Source organism: Mytilus trossulus, chromosome 12 (assembly GCF_036588685.1).
Source record: "Mytilus trossulus isolate FHL-02 chromosome 12, PNRI_Mtr1.1.1.hap1, whole genome shotgun sequence".
Lineage (NCBI taxonomy): Eukaryota > Metazoa > Mollusca > Bivalvia > Mytilida > Mytilidae > Mytilus > Mytilus trossulus.
In genome coordinates, this window is record NC_086384.1 from 8535143 (window position 1) to 8553260 (window position 18118).

General features: G+C 32.2%; 1 protein-coding gene across 1 annotated transcript; it reads right to left on the bottom strand.

The window, feature by feature from the left end:
* Positions 1-2399: 2399 nt before the first annotated feature.
* On the bottom strand, positions 2400-7094 carry LOC134692160 (17-beta-hydroxysteroid dehydrogenase type 6-like). The gene is made up of 5 exons (XM_063552603.1): positions 7077-7094; positions 6499-6817; positions 5092-5350; positions 4225-4388; positions 2400-2903 (listed from the first exon to the last, which is right to left on the bottom strand). Exons 2-5 carry the CDS (start codon positions 6815-6817, stop codon positions 2677-2679), a joined length of 969 nt encoding a protein of 322 aa, XP_063408673.1. The 5' UTR covers positions 7077-7094; the 3' UTR covers positions 2400-2676.
* Between the last annotated feature and the right edge of the window lie 11024 nt (positions 7095-18118).

The window sequence follows — 18118 nt, forward strand, 5'->3', positions numbered from 1 at the left end:
ATTTTTTGTCTATCTGATGAGTTAAGCCTTTTTCAACTAATTTTTATAGTTCCTTCTTATGTTGTACTGTTATACCACTGTCCCATGTTAGGGGGAGGGTTGGGATCCCGCTAACATGTTTAACCCCGCCACATTATTTATGTATGTGCCTGTCCCAAGTCAGGAGCCTGTAATTCAGTGGTTGTCGTTTGTTTATGTGTTACATATTTGTTTTTCGTTCATTTTTTTTACATAAACAAGGCGGTTAGTTTTCTCGCTTGAATTGTTTTACATTGTCTTATCGGGGCCTAGCTTTTATAGCTGACTATTTCGGTATGGGCTTTGCTCATTGTTGAAAGCCGTACGGTGACCTATAATTGTTAATGTTTGTGTCATTTTGGTCTTTTGTGGATAGTTGTCTCATTGGCAATCATACCACATCTTCTTTTTTATATTAATAACACTTCTCTACGAAATGTGTCATCGAAAGGTCCGAAATATTGTGAGCCTTAATCCATCAATTGGAAATACAACTTTAAAATTTTGATGGATTCAGTCGAGGATTATGTCAGGCAATAGGCTAAACGCGAGAAAGAAGACGTAGACACTCTATCCGAATGGATTAAGGCAGTGAGGTCGTTAATACAAATCAGAATTAAGAAACTGAATGGGTCCATCAATGCCCAAGCTACGTCAATCTTTAAAGACCCAAATGTTGCTAAACACCTATCCGACCTCCATGATAAATATGTTGTTGTCCGCGCAGACAAAGCCCCAAATAACATCGTTTTGGTCTGTAAAAGTCATTAAATTAATTGCTTGATAAACGAATTAGGCAGAGACAATTCACTTGGAAACTCAACATATACCCTCACGACACTTACCAAAGAGGAAATCCTGGATAATCATAGGTCTGTTCTTTGTTTCTTTTGTATTTCAACCAAAGATGAAGAACTGGATCTTCCATCACTGTATTGGATACCTAAACTACATAAGTGTCCTTACAAACAACGGTATATTGCTGGGTCTTCCAAGTGCTCCACGAAACCTCTTTCTAAATTATTAACATCTATGTTATCAGCAATCAAAGACGGGCCTCAAAGTTATTGTGAAACTGCCTATTCTAGAGGTGGCGTGAATCAGATATGGATACTTAAAAATCCAAAGATCTTTTAGAGTACATACAATCTAACTCTCTTTCATCTTGTAACAGTATTAAAACATTGACTTTTCTACTCTTTACACAAGTATTCCACATTCCAAACTAAAAGACAAATTGAAAGAGTTGGTATTACTTTGCTTCATAAAAAAGAATGGCCAACGTAGATAGGGAGGGATAGATCCTACTTTGTAAAGAATCACTCTGATTCAAACAAAAAATTCTCTGAAACCGATTTTATCAAGATGCTTGATTTCTTGATTGACAACATATTTGTTACGTTCGGAGGACGTGTTTTTCAACAGACTGTCCCAATGGAAACAAACTGTGCCCCTCTACTTGCCAACTTGTTTCTTTATTATTATGAGGCTGACTTCATGCAGGAACTTCTTAGGAAGAAAGATAAGAAGTTAGCAATATCATTTAACTCTACTTTCCGCTATATAGATGACGTTCTTTCACTAAACAATTCAAAATTTGGTGACTATGTGGAACGTATCTATCCCATCGAATTGGAGATAAAGGATACTACAGATACAGTTAAGTCGGCTTCATATCTTGACTTACATCTAGAAATTGACAATGAGGGTAGGTTGAAAACAAAACTTTACGACAAAAGAGATGATTTCAGCTTTACAATTGTGAACTTTCCATTTCTAAGTAGCAACATTCCAGCAGCACCTGCATACTCGGTATATATCTCCCAATTGATACGATAGTCCCGTGCTTGCATTTCCTATCATGATTTACTTGATAGAGGGTTACTGCTCACAAGGAAGCTATTAAACCAAGAATTCCAAATGGTGAAGTTGAATTCATCTCTTCGTAAATTTTTCCGGAAGCCATCACGAGTTGGTTGACCGTTATGGAATAACCGTTTCACAAATGATATCGGATATTTTCCTTACGTCGTAACTACAATCCCCTTCCCTTTCATGAATGTGACCTACCGAATTAGACTATTTACCGGATTTGTAATCACATAAGCAACACGACGGGTGCCACATGTGGAGCAGGATCTGCTTACCCTTCCGAAGCACCTGAGATCACCCCTAGTTTTTGGTGGGGTTCGTGTTGTTTATTCTTTAGTTTTCTATGTTATGTCATGTGTACTATTGTATCAGTTTGTTTTAGATTTATGAGTTTGACTGTCCCTTTGATATCTTTCGTCCCTCTTTTATACAATTATAGCAATATCAATAATACATTCTGAAGGTAAAACATTTATATAAACAATTGATTGGGGTTTATATTTTTGGGGATTTGAGTTATTTTGTCAAGAAGGGGTAGAAGTAATCCGAATTCTTCAGTTTCTCGAGAAAAACCAATGACAATATATCGTATCTGTATTTTCGGCAACCATCTTTAAATATATTTCAACCAGTCTTTGTAATGTTCAGAAAAAGTTAAATCATAAAAGTAATATAAAAGGAATAATGAAAATGTACTGATGATCATATGTTTTGTTCTGCCTGTGGTTTTATAGCCTTCATTGTTAGTATGTAGTCCGATGCCCATTCTGGTAGATTCCACATCGATCACATGTGTTGTTCTGCCTGTGGTTTTATAGCCTTCATTGTAAGTATGTAGTCCGATGCCCATTCTGGTAGATTCCACAGAAGTCTGAAGGTATATCTGGCATCATTGCCTACTATGTACCGATATTTTGGATATTTAGATGTCAGTGCGTGGACGTAAGCATCAACAACTAAATTGATCTTGGGTGATCCAATCCTTGATAAAAAGTCTTTTATTTCATCTTTAACTAAAAAAAATATGTTTATATGTACATATATAGAATGACTGTATAATGAAAGTTTAAGTTTAAATAATTTAAGACTAACAGTAATGGACAGGTTATTATAGGGTACAAACAATCGATCAGTCTGATAAAATAGAAAAATACAAACACTATTGCTAATGACAAACAACAAGAAGCACAGACAGTTTGACTTGGTACAAACTGAAAATGCGAAGTGGTAATAGTTGTCAAAGGTACCAGGATTATAATTTAGTACGCCAGACGTGCGTTTCGTCTACATAATCAGTGACGCTCATATCAAAATATTTATAAAGCCAAAAAAGTACAAAGTTAAAGAGCATTGAGGATCCAAAATTCCAAAAAGTTGTGCCAAATACGGCTAAAGTTATCTATGTCTGGGATAAGAAAATCCATCTGAACGCGAGCACTTCACCAATTGGCATATTTAAGTCAATGTTCTAACAACATCTCTTATTTTCTTGTTATCCCTTATACAAAGATGTAACAAGGTCTTCCATATTTTGATTTACAATTAGGGTCAGTTGAGAATTCACTATCATTTTATATCATAACAATAAGAGATGGTTTCAATTTGTCCCAATCTTATTACAAACCGATCTCTCTCTGCTCCCGTTTTCTGATATTCCATGCGACATATCAGAAAATATGAGCGTTGAGAGATTGTTTTTTAATTAGATTGAATTTGTCCAATGTAAACGTTCCCTTTTTATGTAGAATCATTTCAACAAAATGTCATAAGAAAATCCAAGTTGACACGATGTTTCAGGTTATTTTTTCGCTTATTGTAACGTTTATAAATGGTTAATTTTTATTTGCGAGGAGGTCAAATAATTGTAGTAGCAAATATGGAGTCTTAACATTTAACAATTTGATTCATTAAGGAAAATCTGTGTGACAAATGACTATTGGCCTAATAGCCACATTCATATCCACAATTCTACTTTGTTTGGGGTATTTTTCATTTTTTTAATTAAATGCTATTATACGGAAGAATATACTATTGAAACAACATAAGGAATGTTTAGTTATACATTGTATGAGGAAAGACTTTTGTTTGGTTTGAAAATAATGCAAAATTTGAAAAAAGAAGATGCGATATGATTACAAATGAAACAACATTCAAACAGTGTCCAAATTGCGCGAATGTAAGCACCCTTAAGGTCTTCGACAATGAGAAAAGCTCACATCGTATTGTCAGTTATAAAAGATCATGATATGACAAAATGTGAAACAGTTCAAACAGAAGAAAAACAACGAATATAATTTGTTTTTGACAATATCAAATGAAAAAAGGAATACGTACGAGTATTTAGATAGCTCTCTCCGTAATATCTTTGCATTTCACTGGATGTCTTTCTGAATGTTCCATCGACATTTTTACATGCAGTTTCAATATCCATTATATTTGTCCTAAAAAACCCTGGTTCTAAAATATGAACTGTAACACCTCTCTTATAAAGTTCACGTCTGCAATAACAATAGAAATGGTTCATAGTAATATCAACAAAAATACTAAACTCCAAGAAAAAATTCTAAACTGAAAGTCAGAAATCAAATGGCAAAATCGAAAGCTCAAACATATTAAATGAATGGATAACAACTGTCATATTCCTGAAAAACGATGGAAATATTATACTATTTTTTTTGTTTAGTTTTTTTCCTTTGTTAAGGTTAAGTGGACCTGTAGATTTAAGTGCTAGTCTCTATGTGTTTGTGATAGATTTTTTTATTCAATTGTCTTTTTAATAAACCACACATACTTTTGTTCATACTTGGATGCCTAAATTGCATCCTGAGAGTTAACCCTGGCAGCTCGTGATCATGACAGTCCATTTATTATACACATATTTAACAAAGAAAATCAAGCTTGTTTTATAAAAAAAGAAGATGTGGTATGATTGCCAATGAAACAACTCTCTACAAGAGACCACAAATGACATAGAAATTAACAACTATAGGTCACCGTACGGCCTTCAACAATGAACTAAGACCATACCGCACAGTCAGTTATAAAAGGCCCCGAAACGACAATGTTAAACAATTCAAACGAGAAAACAAACGACCTTATTTATGTACAAAAAAAGAACGAAAAACAAAAGGTAACACATAAACAAACGACAACCACTGGATACAGGCTCCTGACTTGGGACAGGCAGATACATATACCTACCTCAAAATGTCCGAATATCCCTCTGCTGCAAATTTGGACACGACATAAGTCGAGTTTATCGCTGCAATCCGACCCATCATGCTTGTGATATTTACTATTCTGCCCTTTTCTTTTAATACCAGAGGTAGAAATATTCGTGTAGTTTCAACAATTCCTAAAGTATTGATTTCAAACGTGGACCTATAGTCTTCCCTCGTCAACCATTGTACAGGTCCTATGGCACCAGCTATTCCGGCATTGTTAACAATAGCCCACAGACCTGAGAATCAGTTTGGATCATTAATTTGTTTGCTAACTAACCGATCATTATTATTACAAAAATTATTGTCATAATAACATGATCGGTACCAATTTTCCTGCACCAGATGCGAATTTTCGACAATACATGTCTCTTCAGTGATGCTCGTTGCCAAAATATTTGAAATCCAAAGCTTATTTAAAAGATGAAGAGCTATAATCCAAAAAGTATAGCCAAATCCGTGAAAGGAATCAGAGCTTTGCATGAGGGAGATAAATTCCTTAATTTATAATAATTTCTAACATTTTGTAACAGCAACTTTTAATAACACAAAAAAATCCGTAATTTCATGCCAGTAACGAGGTACTAGCTACTGTGAAGTATACAGCTAATGACAAACAATATACAAATAACGTCATTAAGAAAATTAAGTAAAAGTTTCATGGATATGAAACTTCTCTTCATTCCCTTTTTTGTTTAAGCCTATCTTAGGTTAATTTATGAGTATTAAGTTATCTAGTAGATGAATCGAATGGAAATCTTTAACTCAAAGCTGAGGGATGCCTTATGATAAATAACAAAGCGGTTAACATTCGGTATGTGCCTGTCCCAAAACAAAAGCCTGCTATTCAAACTGGCTTTTATTAGTTGCTGTCCATCACATATGGTTTAATGTTTTAGCATTGATCAGACCGTTGATTACCTTTTTTAACTACTATAAATCTGGGCATGTCGATGCCTTTATAGCTTACTATATGTAATAGGTTTTTGGAAGACGATGACCTATAATAGATGCTTCTGCATACACTCACCTTTTCTTCGTTTGATCTTCGATTAAGTATTATGCCATTGACAATCATACAACATCTCCCTTTTCATATATTTCTTTTATAACTCATTTTTTATTAACCATTTCATATTCTTATCACCAACACTTTCTATATCTCAAGTGTCAAATTCAAATTTCAAATATGTTTTCAAATAAACTCATCATAGATGCCAGGACTAAATTTAGTATTCAAAACAATTTTTTGCTGTCTATCTTTATGCAATAATGTTTTTAAATATTCCTAGTAATAATATAACGAACGCTCTTTTTTTGCGCATCGTCAAATTTTCGATATAAATATTATAGCACACAAATGTTTTATTGTATTTTTGAGAATTACCTGTATCACTGGGCAGTAACGATTTTACAGCACCAAATGCTTTCTGAATACTTTCAGTCTTGGACACATCGATTTGAATGCCTTTTACCTTGTCCGTTGTTTCACGTTTCAATTGTTCTATTCCAGATTGTGTTAAGCATCCTGCGAAAACATTAAATCCAAGTTCATCTAGTCTCTTTGCTAACATATTACCGAAACCGGAGTCACAACCAGTTATAAATATGTATCGATTATGGAAACTATCGATTTTCTGGGTATTTCGAAACCATCGATATGTCAACCAGACAACAATCAAGGATACAACAATGAGCAACATCATCTGAAATGAAATACACATATAATATTTAAGATTCTTGACCTTTTTAATTCAAAAACTGTATAAACACTGAGAAATCTCACGAGATAATTTTCTGTTATCGTAATTTTGTTTCCAATCGGTGTTGGTGATATTTGAACATAGGAACCAAAACAAAAATAATGATTTTAAACGTTTTCTTCAATATAAAATGACTGAATGTTTTGATTTAGTTTATGCAAGCAATTACAAAATTAACACAAAGAAAAACTATACATTATACCTTATCTTGCGTTGACCTAAATATAGGCAACAGTAGTATACCGCTGTTCGAAATTCATAAATCGATTGAGAAAAAAAAAAACATAAAATCAGGGTTACAAACTAAAATGAGGGAAACATACACAGAATCGAACCATAATATAACAATGGCCATTTTCCTGACATGGTACAGAACATTACAATACAAAATGGTTGGTTGAATCCGTTGGTTTTGTGGGTAGTCGAACCTCCCGCTTTTATGACAATGTTATATATGACATTTAAATAACATCATTTCATGACATGACATGACTACAATACAAATAAATTGGAGAACATACAGGACAGAGAAACACACAAATAATAGCTATCAAAAGGTTCCAGGCTTATAATTTAATACGCCAGACGCGCCTTTCGTCTACATAAGACTCATCAGTGACGCTCATATAAAAAAGGTTCAAAAGCCAAAACAAGTGCAAAGTTGCAGAGCATTGAGGACCAAAGGTTCCGAAAATCTTCCTAAATACGGATAAGATTATCAGTCCGGGATAAAAAAAAATATCCTTAGTATTTCGAATAATTCATACTTTTGCAAACAGTAAATTCATAAAAAAAAATGACTATTTATATATATAATAGATATACATGTTAACACCGAAGTAGTGACTAATTACAGAATAAATTAAAACGAATACGTAAACCTACATGTACCTTAATCAAATCAGCACATAAAAAAAGATGAAAATGAAAATTACAATACGTATTAATATAAAATAACAAGTCATGAATGTTTAGACAGGAAAGAAATTTTTTGAATGGTTCGAGTCAGCAACGAACAACATCCATACCACATAACAAGTTATTATAGTCAAAGAGAATACCCTTCACATGTGTGTGAGTGCTCACTTTTTCTCAAAGACGAATACGATTTGCATTCTAAACTATAATATATTGTCTTAGTCCTGATGAATAATTAAAGGTCAAATAAAAAATACAATATAGTCATTCACAAACTGACCCCGACTAGTTATTATATTCTATATAACATTTCAAATGCGAAAAAAATGCATCACTATATAGCCTCTTCCATTGAGGCTATAATTATTAAGTATCCTTACTAACATTTATACTGCACTCGTTCTTCGTGAGCAGTCAAAATGCGTTGACTGTATATTTCAATGCCATATTCAGTCACTGACCCGATATAACTTTTTCTCATGAATATTTTAATAGAAGTTGCCGAAATAATATTTAATTATTCATACAACCTCTCCAACCTGTCCTTGTTTCCAATGCATACAACGATGCGTGGAACCACTCAACCTTGTTTCTTTTGCAATTATTGGAAACACATATTTCATTTGTTAATATTTTTGTTTGCAACCTATAAATCATTGTTTTATGCTGATGGTTGATATTTTAGTCCATACTCAAACGATTTCGTTCACCGTCGAGTATGGGATTCAACAGGTAAATGTACATTCCATTGTGTTGTATATTTCTCCGCGAGCATGATATAAGGCCTTTTTAAAGGAGATTTCCCCCTAATGTTTAAATCAAATAAATAACCTTAACGCATTAAACAACAGTTAAAAATGAGTTTTTAGATTGCAGTATAAAGACAATAATAGTGCATTGACTTGGCACAGCCTCGCATTTCCCCATTTCTTAGCCTCATCCTTATATCGTTGATATGTCAAGTCAATGTACTATTATTGTCTATATATTAGGTGAAAGCGTGTAAAATAAGCTGCTTTAAGTACACTCGCACTTCAGTTAGTATGTGTATATTGTACGCGTAACGATCATCACTCATCGAGCATGTACACGCATCCTTCTGTCACACATTATTTTGGTACTAAATTTTGTATTTCAAACTATTTATTTATATTGATTTCTATGATGTACATTTCGTATACAGCATGCATATTTTATTTATTCAATACTAAGGATGATCTCGAAAGTCGCTTTGAATTTACATGTCCGAAATATTTGTTTACATCTGAAACATGTTAGATTATAAATTTATATTTGTCAATAACCTTTTAAACTCTTAGCTAATGCAAACATCTTACAAGTTCGTTATGCAACTTTTATACGGTCATATCATCGTCCATTATATGTATGCATGGTATTGTCCGTACGTGTTAGTATCGTGCGATTGGTCAGTTTGAAATAAAGAGATTACATTTAAACATTTATAATTGGGGATCAGGTTTCAAACGACTGACAAACAGATAAATATTACTAAATAAGGTATGGTTGTTGTCTGATCTACAAAATATTCTGAAGTCTTGGATTTTAATGCAAACTTTACACACAAGCTTATATATGTGTATATTATACATAATAACTTTAATTCAAGTGTTTCAATTCAGGTATATAAAATCCTCAATTCAATATAAATATATATCCTACCTTAGTTATTTACAAAAATACGGGTGTTTCTGATAAGATTATAAATACGAAGCGTACTAGTTTGTGACATTTAAAACAGATATCATATTGATCGTGTATATATACATTATCTCTTCTATTTTTGGCTTTCTCTTCTATATGTTCTATTTTTGGCAGTGATAAACGAGGCCATAATATTTGAAAGTACAAAACCGAATACAACGTTGTTGAATAGACAATGAAAAAAAGATCTAAAGCCGGGGTTTAAAGTATAGCAAACTCTTGATAAAAAATACATTTTTAGTTCACTTATTTTTATTATTATACAGCGATTACTTTTAATGTTTACTTTTTCTTGAGTGAGTCTCTAACAATTCAACGAATAATTACAGTTTAAGAAATAACAAAATACTAGATAAAACATTAATTTTGTAAATTTCCAAAAATAAAACTGTTAAAATCCATACCTGTAATATCACATGTAAACAAGGGTGTACATTTGCAATGCGGTCGCCGCCAACACATTAATGTATAAGATCAATTACAATGCAATCCGTTATATATGCAGTACATTCAAAAACTGTAATCACTCCTAGATGATACATGTCTTTAGAAATGCATCATAATGACATACTAGATCCTGTTCCGATATCTGACGAACGCTATGTTTACATATCATTTCGGATTTTCAATTTTATTTTCTAATGTGATGTAGAATTTGTGATTAAGTTATCAGTTCCATTCTAAAATTTGTTAAGTTGCTATACAAAACTTATACATTGTAAATTCCAATGCGAAGGGCATATCAATGTTACGCTTTTTTGCAAAAGGAGTAGGTTCAGTAACTTCAGTAAGACCCCTTTTTGGCTCCAAAATTTAGCAGTTTTACAAAATCGTTAAAATGTAAACTTTGAGTTATTAATTGGAAAGTAAAATGCTTCTGCTACATTAATATGGGCTGTTTTTGACAATACAATTATCAAATAGCGGGTACAAGATTACTGAAATCTTCACAATTTTAGAATTTTAGTTAAATTTTAGACGGTTTCCGTCTTAAATGAAAATGGCCGCATTTGTGTTCATTCTAAATATTGAAATGTAAGTTGTATTTGATGATAATACATAACATATGCACAGGTTGAGGATGAACACGGATGCGGTCACTTTCATTTTTGACAAAAACCATCTGAAAAGTGACATTTTTTTTATATTTGATAAATTCGGAGAGTTTTTAATGACTGAATCAGTTAAAATCTTTCCCATAAACTTATGGAATCAAATGAAATAGGCATTTGAGAGTAAAAAAGTGTCCAAAAATTTTTGTCAGATAAACCTGAAATTTGAGGCCAAAATCGCCCCATACCGGACCTACTCCTTTATTATATTTCAATTGCTATCCGGAACTTCTTTCAAGAAGACTTGAAATCGTCTTGTTTCACTTGTAGCGATAGAAGGTTTCTTTCTCTTTTTCACATATTGTTTGATCAATTTGTTAGGTTCATTTTTTTATGTTGATGTTGTTGCACATATTTTGTGTCTGAGTGTAGTTATGAACGTTGCATTGTCGACTTACAACATGTTCCTGTATATAAAGGCAGTGATGACTTGACAGTGTTAAATGCTTCTTCAATACTCTCAGTTTGGGAAACATCAATGTGAATTGTTTTTACTTTTTCAGAAGTTTCACATGTTAATCTTCCTTCACCATCCTGTGTTAAACAACCCGCAAACATATTGAATCCTATTCGGCAATCCTCGGTAGAATCCGCTACTCTCCTTCTATTAGATGAGGGAAGGGAATCGGACGAGTTGAGACGAATAATTGAATCCAAGACTATCAAGTATTTTTGTCAGCATATTCCCAAAGCTAGAGTCACATCCGGTTATAAACACTTATCGGCTATCGTAATTGTCGATAGTACTCTTATGGCGGAACTATCGATATGTCAACCAGAGGATAACAAGGGGTTATGTAATTGTCAGAGACAACAACATCTAAAACGAAATAAACATATAACCTACATATGTATACAGCTCTGGAGCTTTGATATAGGCTCAAAACGTTGTTATACATATGTTGGGGTTATATTTTAAAATGCAAGTATTTGTCCCTAATTTTTTTTCAAATTGTGAAATATTCCGCTGATGCTATAAACTTGCAAAAAAATGAATAAAAAATGCTTGATTTTTAAAAGAAACAATCTCTGAAAAGACCTTTGGGAAACATAGAAACAAAGTCTAGGTTTTTTACCAAGTCTTATTCTAAAATATTTTGATTTTGTTTTTATATTTTTTTCACAATTTATGGCTCCAGAGTATCAAGAGTTTATCTTTGTTTTAGACAGCGGACATTTAAATTGTTTTATTTTTGTATATAAAATAATGTAAACATCTTTTGAAAATGGTATCATGAATACTTCATTTGACCACTTAAATTTTCTTAAACCATATCGAATTTACCAAAAAAGTCATGTTTTATAATGTCACTATATATGCAACCATTATTTTTCCAACAATGATGCCACCATATTTAGTTTAACATCGTGTATTTATTATGCTTTACCATGCTTAAAAAGGTCAGAGATCCCCTATTTAAATTATTGAAATCTATCTAATGGCAACAATGAAATGCTTTCATAACAATCACTCGGGCTAACGTCTTCATATGGTTATATAAAGCAAAATAAATTGTAAGTTATTTATAATTGAAGTACTCGAATATGATACTTTAATATATAACATGTTTAAAGTACTTCCATATACACTGCGTGTAATGTATAGTCCCATCAAACCCCTGTTTACATTAGAGCGAACATTAATGTTTGTGGTTTTTACGACGTTTCAAATTTGCATTTTAGATAAAGAAATGTGAGAAATAAGATATCTTTTAAAATAAGTGAAAATATTTTGTAATCTTATTTTTATAACTTATAAATGTATCAGTTTTTATATTTAGCTGTACGATGTCTATTTTATTCGTTATTCGATGGGATAAAAAATTATGCCCATTTGTTGAAAATAGACATGAGTAAATCTAAATGATAATTTGAATATAAAGGTGGTACCTAACACTACAGGGAGATAACTCTGTGAAATCAGCTAAACGTTTCAATTACATTGTGTTAATAAGTGAATATTAAGCTTCTCAATGATCAAAATTAGTGTTTGTCAAACTGCTTTATAACCAGTGTAATTTTTCTGATAAAATGGTTGGTAAAATGTTTTGAATTTTTTATATTTTTGTCAAAGGGTCAAAGTAAATACTTTGTCAAAATTTTATGAAAATTAAACGAGCCAAATAAATTTTATTGAAGGTGTTGGGTACCACCTTAAACAACTATAAATGTTATAAGTATAAAGTGAATCTTATTTTACCGTATCTGTACAAGTTATATACCGGTGCAAACAGTAAACCATTTACTGAATAAAGGTGTGTGAATAAAAGAAGAGGATGATAACTGTATGACGCGTCATAAGTAACATAACATTAAATAAATATGTGACAAGAATATTGACTTACATCGTAACAACCAGTTAGTGGGTGTAAAATATTAAATAAGTTAACTACTATGTGGATTTTCACTCCCAAAAATAAAATGAAGTAGTAATTAGCAATTACAGATTACAGATAACGTATGGCCTTCAACAATGAGCAAAACCCATACCGCATAATAAGCTATAAAGGGGTCCGACATGACAAAATGATAATTAAAAACCCAATTCAAACGAATAAAATAAAACGAATCTGGGTTTTGTAAAATTCAGTTGTCTCTCTTCCAATGCAAACAAGAATGGCGTTTACTGCAAATCTGGAAATGTTAACTATGAGAGCTGGTCGTTTCTTTCAATCGCTTCAACTAACAGCCCTTGTGTACATTTACTCAAATAATTATGGTGTTGTCCTAATATCATAATTGATATTGCAAAATTCTTAATAGGAATTACAACTGATAAAGATATGGAAGGGAATTTACCTTTTTAAACTTGCCATTGGTGCTTTAATTTCCCAATTACCATCTCGAATAGCAAGTCATTTCAACACATTGAAACAGTCAACCCCTGACCCCGACTTTGCAGAAGATTGAATTTGAAGAAGAAAAAAATCTGAAAGGTGTTTCATTTCGATGAAACCCCTATCAATAATTACTAGTCTTTTATTCTTATACTTTCTTTTTATTGAAAATATGTCAATACATAAATTTAATTAATGGTGCATACGCTCAATGTATGATACTGTTTACTTGATTATAAGTGGTTCAGCTTCGATATCAGTTCAAAACATTGACTAAACTTGAGAATGGAAATGGGGAATGTGTCAAAGAGACAACAACCCGACCAAATAAAAAACAAACAACAGCAGAAGGTCACCAACAGGTCTTCAATGTAGCGAGAAATTCCTGCATCCGGAGGCGTCCTTTAGCTGGCCCCTAAACAAATATATACTAGTTCAGTGATAATGAACGCCATACTAATTTTCCAAATTGTACACAAGAAACTAAAATTAAAATAATACAAGACTAACAAAGGCCAGAGGCTCCTGACTTGGGACAGGCGCAAAAATGCGGCGGGGATAAACATGTTTGTGAGATCTCAACCCTCCCCCTATACCTCTAATCAATGTAGAAAAGTAAACGCATAACAATACGCACATTAAAATTCAGTTCAAGAGAAGTCCGAGTCTGATGTCAGAAGATGTAACCAAAGAAAATAAACAAAATGACAATAATACATAAATAACAACAGACTACTAGCAGTTAACTGACATGCCAGCTCCAGACTTCAATTAAACTGACTGAAAGATTATGATTTCATCATATGAACTGTATTTATTTAATATCAGTTTGACTGTAAACTTACAATATATGAATCAAAACTATTAAGAGTCGGCTCTAACTGTTAAGAAAAATCGTAAACTCTTTGCTAAAAGATTTCTCACAATCTTAGGTAAAAAGCTGGAAAACAAAGTAGATATTTAATATGCCCAACTTATTCCAGAGAAAGGAAAAGCTTTCTAATGTCTTTTTGCAGATTTCATTGATTTTTTTGTTTCATGATGTCGGTTAAAAGTTGATGTGTCTATTTGTTTTTGTACCAATACAAACTCTTTATATCTTATTCATCAGTATTCAATTGTTATATATCAGTTCATTGTACTGTCCTTATTGTGTATATATGTGAAACCAATTTGTTATGATATCTATATGATTCCCAATGTATTATTGTTAATTGAACATTGGTACTACGAATTCCTCAATGAATTACTACTCTGTTTGATGAACTTGATATGATTGATTAACTGGTATTGTGTGAAAATAAAAGCTAATCTTAATAATTAACTGAAACAAACAGGCAATTGATATTCCATACGTTTACTACATGCTGTCGAGTTTTCATCATATGTAGATATGTTATAGGAAAGAACAATCAGAACGTGTTAAGGGTTAAGACTGTCAAGAAATGTTCTTTGTAGAACAGCATCTGTAAAAAAAAACCCTGCTCTACACGTGTCCCGAGAACAGATCGAGAGACGGTAATCTAATGTTATTGGTCAGTTCTGACAATTCTCGACGGGACATATTGCATATCGTATCAAACACTGCAATATATTAGCAGAATTGGCGATGACTGCTGGCTGTTTTAAGTGCAGCGGCAATTAAGTTAAGGGCATATTCAGGACGAGAACTGTGCATCCAATTAAACAATTTCCGACAAAACTATTACCGTTTCGTGCGTGATAGCTTGAAGAAAGAAAAAATGTATTCTATATTTTTCATATCTAATAGTAATATGATAATTTCTAAATTCATGTTCGATTTCTTTCAAAAAATGAAAATGATAAAAATCAGAGTAATTAATTTGAGTATAATTGCTTACCTTAGTTAGTTCTATTGGTATCTATTTGGAAGCAGATTTCATTTGTATCTTTCAAAACCTTCAGTTTAACTTGTTCAAAATCTTTCTATGTTTAATATAATAAATTATTTAAAGAAGAACAGTTTAAGTAGAGTGTTCCCTATGATATTATTCAATTGCAGGTACAATGTAAGATGACATGAATGCGTAAATAAATACTTTTAAATTATAATAAGATTGAAAATAACATTAAAAGTAGATAGCATGCTATGTTGTACTCAGACTTGGGTCACGTTATTAGGTTTGAATTAACTTCACGATGTTGTAGAACATAGTACATATTAAATTCTAACTTTTAGAACCATGTGGAGGGTTGTATTTCGTGTAACGTAATTTGTTGTAGTAAAGATACATTTGTTTATTACTTTGTATAATGAAATGAGAATCAGCAATTATGTAGTAAATTTAAACGTTAAGATCAATATCACGAATCTGTCATGTGTACATTATTAGTAGTCTAATGCAGCTTAAATCTCAACTTGATTCACTGGATGAGATCATGCGGCAAATAACGGGAGTGGTGTGCAAAACAGGTTATGTCGATGCTCAAACTGCAGTCAAAGTAAATAAAATTATATATACTAAATTGTTCTGTCATATTACAAGTCAATGTCGCATTCCAATAACATCAACAATGAGCTGAACTCTTAGCGAGAAACCAAAGACGACATTTTTGTGTGGGATAGTTAGAAGTTATAGCAATATTTTTTTTCGACCCAGCGTCAAAGATATTTTCCCGTATTTTTCTGTTGTTCAACATTTTCCTAAGCCTGTTAATCTGGTATAAAGCAAAGAATAAATATTGTTTACATTAATATAGAGAATGGAAACGGAGAATGTATAAAAGGGACGTCAACACGGCCAAAGAGCAGAAAACAGTCAAAAGGCCACAAACGGTTTTTAAACGCAGCGAGAAAATAAATCGCCTGGAGGCGGTGTTCAACTGTCCATTTAACAATAATGTATACTAGTTCAGTGAAATAGACGCCACTCTCAACACTGAATATATACATAAGCATTGAAGATCCATTGGTGGCCTTCGGCAGTAGTCTGCTCTTTATTAGGATTGTTGTCTCTTTGACACATATTCCCCATTCCCCATTTCCATTTACCATTTTATTATTGAATTTAAAAACATAACGCACAAGACAAACAAAGGCTAGAGTTTTCTGAATTTTCGGAGGGGTTAAACATGATCTTCAGTCTAAGTTAAATTTAGTTCCCTGATGAAGTCTAAATTTTACTGACCTGCTAAACATTTGACCTTTATTACGGCTCCTAACTATTGTATTTATTTTTAACTTGTTATCGTCCTGAACTTGCATGTAATATTTGCCATTGAACGTTAAGCAACCAACAATCAATCAATATAGTGGCACTGACAGCTATCATAGTTGATAAACATAACGCATCCCAGTAGCCATAAATGTTCGCTAACCTCAACGTCGATAACGGTCATATGGACTTCTTCCTACAGGCAGTACTACTCTGATCATAAAAAGGAATACGTTTAGCTCGGCAAGATTTATTACCCATCCAAGTAGAATTGTAGCGTCAAAGAAGCCACGCAACAACTCTTTTGGTTTCATAGATGGCCATTTGTCAAGCTTCATTTCTACACCTATTTACCATATTCTTATTTCTAGTGACAGTCAAAATTTCCCACCCTTTGCCCTGGTCATTTTCAGATACTACCTGCAGTTAGATGTTAGATTTTTTCAATCTGAAAATCATGAATTAATCGACTCTGAATGGTTATCAAGCAACACTAAATGCTTAATCATAGTTCGACTCCGCTAGCTATTAATTAAAAGTAGATACAAAATGTACCTGTATTTAAGTAACCGACTTATTTTGTTATTATTTGAGCAAAACATCTTGCCAAAAAAAAATAAAAAATATCGAGACGGATAGATTTATTGGTGACAACTTTATAGAACAGATTTTTTTTATAATCAAAATCAATCCATAAGAAAATATAGAAAAGGTAACTATCTCATTGTAGTTTACGAGTTTGACTGTTCCTCTGGTATCTTTCGTCCTTCTTGTATCCTCTTTTACCTATATTAATTGATTTATTTGATTTATTTTTGTTTGAAAATAAGCCTTTTGGTTTCTAGATGCCAAACGACAATACATATTTATAAAAAGAATATCAAAAGACAAACAGTCGACGATGTTTTAATAAAAACAAAAACGAGAAAGGTTGAACTCAAAACAATCAGATAATTCTGAGAAGCAAGAAGTTAGTGATTCAGAAGTTTCTTGTCAAAAAGAATTCGTTGTCTATTAGAATTTCATAACAATTTAATAGTTTCATAACTTGATGAGCGTGTAAGACTAGACTGGAATATATCAAAATTGACAGTAGACTATAAAATTCTAGTCAACAAGCAACGAAAACACAAACATATTGTCTCCTAACTAGAAATGAGCAATTGTTGTAAATGTTTCACTAATTTGGTATTATATATAATTAACATATTATAAACAAATGATGAATAACATAATTTCAATTTCATATTAGGCAATATAAAATATTGCATTCAACTGAAACGAATACGATACAATGTACATGTACAAGTACTCTTCCGAAACGATTACAATCCAATATACAGATACTCTTTCCTGAAATAAATACAATTCAGTATGCAGACACTGTTTCGTAATAAATACAATACAATATACACGCACTCTTTTATAACATATACAATACAATATACACACGTTCTTTAAATTTATAACAAATACAAT